This window comes from Pimephales promelas, chromosome 3 (assembly GCF_988280905.1).
Source record: "Pimephales promelas chromosome 3, fPimPro1.hap1.1, whole genome shotgun sequence".
In the NCBI taxonomy this organism is placed as follows: domain Eukaryota; kingdom Metazoa; phylum Chordata; class Actinopteri; order Cypriniformes; family Leuciscidae; genus Pimephales; species Pimephales promelas.
The window spans coordinates 7,777,013-7,788,245 of NC_142771.1; the positions used below are offsets into that span (position 1 = coordinate 7,777,013).

The following is an 11,233-nucleotide window of genomic DNA, read 5'->3' on the forward strand; positions in this document are numbered from 1 at the left end:
CGCGCCCCTCTATCAGAATCCAGAGTTTTGAGAAGATTGGAGAAATTGATATTTTTCGCCCAAAAATGAAAAAAAAAACGAAAGGGGTAACACTGTCGTTTTTTTTTCGGGTCGAAATTTTGAATTTCGATATCTCAGCTCTGGAAGGGTCTAGAGCCTCCATTTTTGCGCTCAGGTCAAAGTCTCGCGGCCCTCTATCATAATCCAGAGTTTTGAGAAGATTGGAGAAACTTGATTTTTCGCCCGAAAACGAAAAAAAACGTAAGGGGTAACATTGTCGTTTTTTTTTTCGGGTCGAAATTTTGAGTTTCGATATCTCAGCTCTGGAAGGGTCTAGAGCCTCCATTTTTGCACTCAGGTCAAAGTCTCGCACCCCTCTATCAGAATCCAGAGTTTTGAGAAGATTGGAGAAACTTCATTTTTCGCCCAAAAATGAAAAAAAAACGAAAGGGGTAACACTGTCGTTTTTTTTTCGGGTCGAAATTTTGAATTTCGATATCTCAGCTCTGGAAGGGTCTAGAGCCTCCATTTTTGCACTCAGGTCAAAGTATCGCGTCCCTCTATCAGAATCCAGAGTTCTGAGAAGATTGGAGAAATTTCATTTTTCGCCCAAAAATGAAAAAAAACGAAAGGGGTAACACTGTCGTTTTTTTTTTCGGGTCGAAATTTTGAATTTCGATATCTCAGCTCTGGAAGGGTCTAGAGCCTCCATTTTTGCACTCAGGTCAAAGTCTCGCGCCCCTCTATCAGAATCCAGAGATTTGAGAAGATTGGAGAAATTGATATTTTTCGCCCAAAAATGAAAAAAAAAAACGAAAGGGGTAACACTGTCGTTTTTTTTTTCGGGTCGAAATTTTGAATTTCGATATCTCAGCTCTGGAAGGGTATCGAGCCTCTATTTTTGCACTCAGGTCAAAGTCTCGCGCCCCTCTATCAGAATCCAGAGTTTTGAGAAGATTGGAGAAACTTCATTTTTCGCCCAAAAATGAAAAAAACGAAAGGGGTAACACTGTCTTTTTTTTTTCGTTTCGAAATTTTGAATTTCGATATCTCAGCTCTGGAAGGGTCTAGAGCCTCCATTTTTGCGCTCAGGTCAAAGTCTCGCGGCCCTCTATCATAATCCAGAGTTTTGAGAAGATTGGAGAAACTTGATTTTTCGCCCGAAAACGAAAAAAAAAAACGTAAGGGGTAACACTGTCGTTTTTTTTTTCGGGTCGAAATTTTGAGTTTCGGTATCTCAGCTCTGGAAGGGTCTAGAGCCTCCATTTTTGCTCTCAGGTCAAAGTCTCGCGGCCCTCTATCATAATCCAAAGTTTTGAGAAGATTGGAGAAACTTGATTTTTCGCCCGAAAACGAAAAAAAACGTAAGGGGTAACACTGTCATTTTTTTTTTCGGGTGGAAATTTTGAGTTTCGATATCTCAGCTCTGGAAGGGTCTAGAGCCTCCATTTTTGCGCTCAGGTCAAAGTCTCGCGGCCCTCTATCATAATCCAGAGTTTTGAGAAGATTGGAGAAACTTGATTTTTCGCCCGAAAACGAAAAAAAAAACGTAAGGGGTAACACTGTCGTTTTTTTTTCGGGTCGAAATTTTGAGTTTCGGTATCTCAGCTCTGGAAGGGTCTAGAGCCTCCATTTTTGCGCTCAGGTCAAAGTCTCGCGGCCCTCTATCATAATCCAGAGTTTTGAGAAGATTGGAGAAACTTGATTTTTCGCCCGAAAACGAAAAAAAACGTAAGGGGTAACACTGTCGTTTTTTTTTCGGGTCGAAATTTTGAGTTTCGGTATCTCAGCTCTGGAAGGGTCTAGAGCAGGGGTCATCAACCCGTCGATCGCGATCGACATGTCGATCTTTGAGATTTTCCTGTCGATCGTGAAAATAATATTAAAACAGCTTCAGCCCCTCTGAACTTCTGCCTAACCCCCCCTAAAATGTGTGATTAAGTTTAGGCTACACAAATTCGTGTTCTCTTCAGTGTTGTTTTAATCAGATTCAGCGCTTTGTCTTCAATCCGCAGTGGCGCAGAGCTGAGCGCACGCAGAGGACAGGTTGTGTGTGTGTGTGTGTGTGTGTGTGTGTGTACGTAACGTGACGTGTGCGTGTGTGTTGTTGACTGTGTTCATCTGAGCCTCATTGGTCTGTCACTGCTCATCAATGTCAAAATATTTGAGATGACCAATAAAATCTAAGTAGGCGGGCTTTATGTGCGTAGACGCTGCAGAGCGCGGGAGTTTTAGTCAAGTTAGTTACAGACAGCTAACATGGCTGAGGCGCCGCGAAAGAAGCCGCGAACCTATTATTTTCATCCGGAATGGGAAGAACAGTTTGTATTTACGTTAGTTAAAGACAAGTGTATATGTATGTTATGCCGGCAAACACAAGCACTGGCTAAAAGAGGAAATCTGGAGCGGCACCACAATGCTAATCATCCGACCTTTAAGGACAGCTATCCACCGAATAGCGCCATCCGTTCTAAAAAAGTTGCGGAGCTAAAGCTGGAATTGAAAGCCCAGCAGTCGCTCTTCACTAAACCTGCTGTTCGACATAAGGCTGCTACAGAAGCATCATTTCGTGTTAGTCACCTTTTGGCCAAACATAAGAAGCCTTTTACAGATGGCGAGTTAATCAAGCAGGCTATGGATATTATTGCCGACACAGTTTGCAACGACTTCAAAAAAAAAGATGACATCAAAACAGCATTCAGCAGTGTCCCGCTAGGCCCCGCAACAGTGACAAGAAGGGTCGAATCACTGTCGGAGGACGTGGATCGACAGGTGTTAAGGGACCTGTCATTTTGTGAATATTTCTCACTGCAATTGGATGAATCCCTGGATGTAATGGACACAGCTCAGCTTGTTGTATTTGTCAGGATGGTTTTCCAGGATTCTACAACCAAGGAGGACTTTCTCACTCTTCTGCACTTGAAGGACAGAACAAGAGGTGAGGATATATTTAACGAATTTAAAAAATACGTCGATGAAAATTGCATTCCCATTCATAAACTGGTGGCAATCACTACTGATGGGGCTCCGGCAATGCGCGGTGTGCGCTCCGGTTTTATAGCGCTGTGCCGCAATGATCCTGCTTTTCCAGACTTTTTAAATTATCACTGCGTAATTCATCAGCAGGCCTTGGTTGGGAAAGTCGTGGACTTCTCTCACGTCATGACACTAGTGGTCAAACTGATTAACTCGATTCGAGCAAAAGCTCTCCAACATCGTTTATTCAAGGCGTTATTGGATGAGCTTGATGCCGCTTACGGAGACCTGATTTTTCACGCTGATGTCCGGTGGCTAAGTCGCGGCAAAGTGTTACAGAGATTTGTTGACTTGCTGCCAGAGATAAAGACTTTTCTCTCAACAAGGAATGAGGAGCACAAAGAATTGTCAGATGATGCGTGGCTACTTGACCTGGGATTTCTGACAGACTTAACGGCAAAACTGAATGCACTCAACACTGAGATGCAGGGAAAAAACCGATCCCTGTCCCACATGATAAGCGCAGTGAATGCGTTCAAGGCCAAGCTCGGTTTTTGGACCACACATCTAAACGGGAGGAGACTAACACATTTTCCCAACCTGGAAAAAATGTCACAAACCATCAAAGACAAGGACGCGTTTCAACCGGAGCAGTACTGCGCTCACCTGGACAAAGTTGCGACGGAATTCAATCGGCGTTTTGGTGAGTTAGACGTCATGGAAGACATTGCTGCATTCGTCTCAAACCCATTTCAGCCCATTGATGTAGAAAAGATTGCAGCCAAATTTCATCAAGGATTCGCTTTGCAAAGTGGTGTTGACATGGAGATACTTGATTTGCAAAATGACTTAGAACTGAAAGCCAGATCAAGGGAAAGTGACTTTTGGGGACTTGTAAGTAGAGAGAAGTTTCCTCTACTCACTGCATGTGCACTAAAAGTGAGTGCATACTTTGGATCCACTTACCTCTGTGAAATGGCATTTTCACAAATGAAAATAATAAAATCAAAGTATAGGAGCCGCCTTACTGACAGACACCTCACAGACTGCCTCAGACTGGCTGTCTGCAGCTATGAGCCAAACTACAAAAAACTCACAGACAGTATTCAATCACAGGCATCGCACTGACTTGAGTGAACATTACTGCAAACGCTTTGCCTGTTGCCGTTTGGCCTGTTGTGAAAGTGATGCTGCATAAAATGGACTAGACCTGCATTTAGTTTAATTTACTGGGGAAGTTATTGCCATTAATCTTTCCTAAATTATACAAAGTAAATAACAAACATACATGAAGCAAAATCATAAGCTTCACAATGTTATTAATGGCACTACATATGATCTGCTCATTACAAAATGTGTTTATTTTTTTCCCACTATGAACAAAATAACCTAATCTACATAATTCATAAATGCTGTTCATTATTAGTTCATGATAATGAATTTATTAATTTTTAAAAGTTCCCTCTTATCACCTAATTTTTCAACCTACATAATTCTATAAAGCAAATAGAAAATAGGCCACATTCCTTTCTTATTTGTATTCATATGAATTTAATGCAACTTAAAATTGATGTTGTGATGTAAAGTTCTTAAAGCAATACAACCTGTTTAATGCACCAGTTACAGTCTGCCTAAATAAAAGACCTCTAGTTGGAAGTATTTTGGCTTTCTTTCACTTTCTTCATTAGGTAGATCTTGCCTTTAATCAGGGCTGAGGTCAGGGATCTTAGGCTCAAAAAGGTTGGTGACCACTGGTCTAGAGCCTCCATTTTTGCGCTCAGGTCAAAGTCTCGCGGCCCTCTATCATAATCCAGAGTTTTGAGAAGATTGGAGAAACTTGATTTTTCGCCCGAAAACAGAAAAAAACGTAAGGGGTAACACTGTCGTTTTTTTTTCGGGTCGAAATTTTGAGTTTCGATATCTCAGCTCTGGAAGGGTCTAGAGCCTCCATTTTTGCGCTCAGGTCAAAGTCTCGCGGCCCTCTATCATAATCCAGAGTTTTGAGAAGATTGGAGAAACTTGATTTTTCGCCCGAAAACGGAAAAAAAACGTAAGGGGTAACACTGTCGTTTTTTTTTCGGGTGGAAATTTTGAGTTTCGATATCTCAGCTCTGGAAGGGTCTAGAGCCTCCATTTTTGCGCTCAGGTCAAAGTCTCGCGGCCCTCTATCATAATCCAGAGTTTTGAGAAGATTGGAGAAACTTGATTTTTCGCCCGAAAACAGAAAAAAACGTAAGGGGTAACACTGTCGTTTTTTTTTCGGGTCGAAATTTTGAGTTTCGATATCTCAGCTCTGGAAGGGTCTAGAGCCTCCATTTTTGCGCTCAGGTCAAAGTCTCGCGGCCCTCTATCATAATCCAGAGTTTTGAGAAGATTGGAGAAACTTGATTTTTCGCCCGAAAACGGAAAAAAAACGTAAGGGGTAACACTGTCGTTTTTTTTTCGGGTGGAAATTTTGAGTTTCGATATCTCAGCTCTGGAAGGGTCTAGAGCCTCCATTTTTGCGCTCAGGTCAAAGTCTCGCGGCCCTCTATCATAATCCAGAGTTTTGAGAAGATTGGAGAAACTTGATTTTTCGCCCGAAAACGAAAAAAAAACGTAAGGGGTAACACTGTCGTTTTTTTTTCGGGTCGAAATTTTGAGTTTCGATATCTCAGCTCTGGAAGGGTCTAGAGCCTCCATTTTTGCGCTCAGGTCAAAGTCTCGCGGCCCTCTATCATAATCCAGAGTTTTGAGAAGATTGGAGAAACTTGATTTTTCGCCCGAAAATGAAAAAAAACGTAAGGGGTAACACTGTCGTTTTTTTTTCGGGTCAAAATTTTGAGTTTTGATATCTCAGCTCTGGAAGGGTCTAGAGCCTCCATTTTTGCGCTCAGGTCAAAGTCTCGCGGCCCTCTATCATAATCCAGAGTTTTGAGAAGATTGGAGAAACTTGATTTTTCGCCCGAAAACGAAAAAAAAACGTAAGGGGTAACACTGTCGTTTTTTTTTCGGGTCGAAATTTTGAGTTTCGATATCTCAGCTCTGGAAGGGTCTAGAGCCTCCATTTTTGCGCTCAGGTCAAAGTCTCGCGGCCCTCTATCATAATCCAGAGTTTTGAGAAGATTGGAGAAACTTGATTTTTCGCCCGAAAATGAAAAAAAAAAACGTAAGGGGTCACACTGTCGTTTTTTTTTCGGGTCGAAATTTTGAGTTTCGATATCTCAGCTCTGGAAGGGTCTAGAGCCTCCATTTTTGCACTCAGGTCAAAGTCTCGTGCCCCTCTATCAGAATCCAGAGTTTTGAGAAGATTGGAGAAACTTCATTTTTCGCCCAAAAATGAAAAAAACGAAAGGGGTAACACTGTCGTTTTTTTTCGGGTCGAAATTTTGAATTTCGATATCTCAGCTCTGGAAGGGTCTAGAGCCTCCATTTTTGCACTCAGGTCAAAGTCTCGCGCCCCTCTATCAGAATCCAGAGTTTTGAGAAGATTGGAGAAACTTCATTTTTCGCCCGAAAATGAAAAAAAACGAAAGGGGTAACACTGTCGTTTTTTTTTCGGGTCGAAATTTTTAATTTCGATATCTCAGCGCTGGAAGGGTCTAGAGCCTCCATTTTTGCGCTCAGGTCAAAGTCTCGCGGCCCTCTATCATAATCCAGAGTTTTGAGAAGATTGGAGAAACTTGATTTTTCGCCCGAAAACGAAAAAAAAACGTAAGGGGTAACACTGTCGTTTTTTTTTCGGGTCGAAATTTTGAGTTTCGATATCTCAGCTCTGGAAGGGTCTAGAGCCTCCATTTTTGCGCTCAGGTCAAAGTCTCGCGGCCCTCTATCATAATCCAGAGTTTTGAGAAGATTGGAGAAACTTGATTTTTCGCCCGAAAATGAAAAAAAACGTAAGGGGTAACACTGTCGTTTTTTTTTCGGGTCAAAATTTTGAGTTTTGATATCTCAGCTCTGGAAGGGTCTAGAGCCTCCATTTTTGCGCTCAGGTCAAAGTCTCGCGGCCCTCTATCATAATCCAGAGTTTTGAGAAGATTGGAGAAACTTGATTTTTCGCCCGAAAACGAAAAAAAAACGTAAGGGGTAACACTGTCGTTTTTTTTTTCGGGTCGAAATTTTGAGTTTCGATATCTCAGCTCTGGAAGGGTCTAGAGCCTCCATTTTTGCGCTCAGGTCAAAGTCTCGCGCCCCTCTATCAGAATCCAGAGTTTTGAGAAGATTGGAGAAATTTCATTTTTCGCCCGAAAATGAAAAAAAACGAAAGGGGTAACACTGTCGTTTGTTTTTTTCGGGTCGAAATTTTGAATTTCGATATCTCAGAGCTGGAAGGGTCTAGAGCCTCCATTTTTGCACTCAGGTCAAAGTCTCGCGCCCCTCTATCAGAATCCAGAGTTTTGAGAAGATTGGAGAAACTTCATTTTTTGCCCAAAAATGAAAAAAAACAAAAGGGGTAACACTGTCGTTTTTTTTTCGGGTCGAAATTTTGAATTTCGATATCTCAGCGCTGGAAGGGTCTAGAGCCTCCATTTTTGCACTCAGGTCAAAGTCTCGCGCCCCTCTATCAGAATCCAGAGTTCTGAGAAGATTGGAGAAATTTCATTTTTCGCCCAAAAATGAAAAAAAAAACGAAAGGGGTAACACTGTCGTTTTTTTTTCGGGTCGAAATTTTGAATTTCGATATCTCAGCTCTGGAAGGGTCTAGAGCCTCCATTTTTGCACTCAGGTCAAAGTCTCGCGCCCCTCTATCAGAATCCAGAGTTTTGAGAAGATTGGAGAAACTTCATTTTTCGCCCGAAAATGAAAAAAAAACGAAAGGGGTAACACTGTCGTTTTTTTTTCGGGTCGAAATTTTGAATTTCGATATCTCAGCGCTGGAAGGGTCTAGAGCCTCCATTTTTGCACTCAGGTCAAAGTCTCTCGCCCCTCTATCAGAATCCAGAGTTTTGAGAAGATTGGAGAAACTTCATTTTTCGCCCAAAAATGAAAAAAACGAAAGGGGTAACACTGTCGTTTTTTTTTCGGGTCGAAATTTTGAATTTCGATATCTCAGCTCTGGAAGGGTCTAGAGCCTCCATTTTTGCACTCAGGTCAAAGTCTCGCGCCCCTCTATCAGAATCCAGAGTTTTGAGAAGATTGGAGAAACTTCATTTTTCGCCCAAAAATGAAAAAAAAAAAGAAAGGGGTAACACTGTCGTTTTTTTTTTCGGGTCGAAATTTTGAATTTCGATATCTCAGCTCTGGGAGGGTCTAGAGCCTCCATTTTTGCACTCAGGTCAAAGTTTCGCACCCCTCTATCAGAATCCAGAGTTTTGAGAAGATTGGAGAAACTTAATTTTTCGCCCAAAAATGAAAAAAAACGAAAGGGGTAACACTGTCGGTTTTTTTTCGGGTCGAAATTTTGAATTTCGATATCTCAGCTCTGGAAGGGTCTAGAGCCTCCATTTTTGCACTCAGGTCAAAGTCTCGCGCCCCTCTATCAGAATCCAGAGTTTTGAGAAGATTGGAGAAATTGATATTTTTCGCCCAAAAATGAAAAAAAAACGAAAGGGGTAACACTGTCGTTTTTTTTTTCGGGTCGAAATTTTGAATTTCGATATCTCAGCTCTGGAAGGGTCTAGAGCCTCCATTTTTGCACTCAGGTCAAAGTCTCGCGCCCCTCTATCAGAATCCAGAGTTTTGAGAAGATTGGAGAAATTGATATTTTTCGCCCCAAAAATGAAAAAAAAAACGGAAGGGGTAACACTGTCGTTTTTTTTTCGGGTCGAAATTTTGAATTTCGATATCTCAGCTCTGGAAGGGTCTAGAGCCTCCATTTTTGCACTCAGGTCAAAGTCTCGCGCCCCTCTATCAGAATCCAGAGTTTTGAGAAGATTGGAGAAACTTCATTTTTCGCCCAAAAATGAAAAAAACGAAAGGGGTAACACTGTCGTTTTTTTTCGGGTCGAAATTTTGAATTTCGATATCTCAGCTCTGGAAGGGTCTAGAGCCTCCATTTTTGCACTCAGGTCAAAGTTTCGCGCCCCTCTATCAGAATCCACAGTTTTGAGAAGATTGGAGAAACTTAATTTTTCGCCCCCATTTTTGCGCTCAGGTCAAAGTCTCGCGGCCCTCTATCATAATCCAGAGTTTTGAGAAGATTGGAGAAACTTGATTTTTCGCCCAAAAATGAAAAAAAACGAAAGGGGTAACACTGTCGGTTTTTTTTCGGGTCGAAATTTTGAATTTCGATATCTCAGCTCTGGAAGGGTCTAGAGCCTCCATTTTTGCACTCAGGTCAAAGTCTCGCGCCCCTCTATCAGAATCCAGAGTTTTGAGAAGATTGGAGAAATTGATATTTTTCGCCCAAAAATGAAAAAAAAAACGAAAGGGGTAACACTGTCGTTTTTTTTTTCGGGTCGAAATTTTGAATTTCGATATCTCAGCTCTGGAAGGGTCTAGAGCCTCCATTTTTGCACTCAGGTCAAAGTCTCGCGCCCCTCTATCAGAATCCAGAGTTTTGAGAAGATTGGAGAAATTGATATTTTTCGCCCCAAAAATGAAAAAAAAAACGGAAGGGGTAACACTGTCGTTTTTTTTCGGGTCGAAATTTTGAATTTCGATATCTCAGCTCTGGAAGGGTCTAGAGCCTCCATTTTTGCACTCAGGTCAAAGTCTCGCGCCCCTCTATCAGAATCCAGAGTTTTGAGAAGATTGGAGAAACTTCATTTTTCGCCCAAAAATGAAAAAAACGAAAGGGGTAACACTGTCGTTTTTTTTCGGGTCGAAATTTTGAATTTCGATATCTCAGCTCTGGAAGGGTCTAGAGCCTCCATTTTTGCACTCAGGTCAAAGTTTCGCGCCCCTCTATCAGAATCCACAGTTTTGAGAAGATTGGAGAAACTTAATTTTTCGCCCCCATTTTTGAGCTCAGGTCAAAGTCTCGCGGCCCTCTATCATAATCCAGAGTTTTGAGAAGATTGGAGAAACTTGATTTTTCGCCCGAAAATGAAAAAAAAAACGTAAGGGGTAACACTGTCGTTTTTTTTTCGGGTGGAAATTTTGAGTTTCGATATCTCAGCTCTGGAAGGGTCTAGAGCCTCCATTTTTGCGCTCAGGTCAAAGTCTCGCGGCCCTCTATCATAATCCAGAGTTTTGAGAAGATTGGAGAAACTTGATTTTATTCGCCCGAAAACGAAAAAAAAACGTAAGGGGTAACACTGTCGTTTTTTTTTCGGGTCGAAATTTTGAGTTTCGATATCTCAGCTCTGGAAGGGTCTAGAGCCTCCATTTTTGCGCTCAGGTCAAAGTCTCGCGGCCCTCTATCATAATCCAGAGTTTTGAGAAGATTGGAGAAACTTGATTTTTCGCCCGAAAACGAAAAAAAACGTAAGGGGTAACACTGTCGTTTTTTTTTCGGGTCGAAATTTTGAGTTTCCATATCTCAGCTCTGGAAGGGTCTAGAGCCTCCATTTTTGCGCTCAGGTCAAAGTCTCGCGGCCCTCTATCATAATCCAGCGTTTTGAGAAGATTGGAGAAACTTGATTTTTCGCCCGAAAACGAAAAAAAACGTAAGGGGTAACACTGTCGTTTTTTTTTCGGGTCGAAATTTTGAGTTTCGATATCTCAGCTCTGGAAGGGTCTAGAGCCTCCATTTTTGCGCTCAGGTCAAAGTCTCGCGGCCCTCTATCATAATCCAGAGTTTTGAGAAGATTGGAGAAACTTGATTTTTCGCCCGAAAACGAAAAAAAACGTAAGGGGTAACACTGTCGGTTTTTTTTCGGGTGGAAATTTTGAGTTTCGATATCTCAGCTCTGGAAGGGTCTAGAGCCTCCATTTTTGCGCTCAGGTCAAAGTCTTGCGGCCCTCTATCATAATCCAGAGTTTTGAGAAGATTGGAGAAACTTGATTTTTCGCCGGAAAACGAAAAAAAACGTAAGGGGTAACACTGTCGTTTTTTTTTCGGGTCGAAATTTTGAGTTTCGATATCTCAGCTCTGGAAGGGTCTAGAGCCTCCATTTTTGCGCTCAGGTCAAAGTCTCGCGGCCCTCTATCATAATCCAGAGTTTTGAGAAGATTGGAGAAACTTGATTTTTCGCCCGAAAACCAAAAAAAACGTAAGGGGTAACACTGTCGTTTTTTTTTCAGGTCGAAATTTTGAGTTTCGATATCTCAGCTCTGGAAGGGTCTAGAGCCTCCATTTTTGCGCTCAGGTCAAAGTCTCGCGGCCCTCTATCATAATCCAGAGTTTTGAGACGATTGGAGAAACTTGATTTTTCGCCCGAAAACGAAAAAAAAA

General features: G+C 41.8%; 1 protein-coding gene across 1 annotated transcript; it reads left to right on the forward strand.

Annotated features, from left to right (window-relative positions):
• Nucleotides 1-2,358: 2,358 nt before the first annotated feature.
• LOC120468600 (general transcription factor II-I repeat domain-containing protein 2A-like) lies at nt 2,359-4,104 on the forward strand. The gene has a single exon (XM_039657117.1). It carries the CDS (start codon nt 2,359-2,361, stop codon nt 4,102-4,104), a length of 1,746 nt encoding a protein of 581 aa, XP_039513051.1.
• Nucleotides 4,105-11,233: the final 7,129 nt, after the last annotated feature.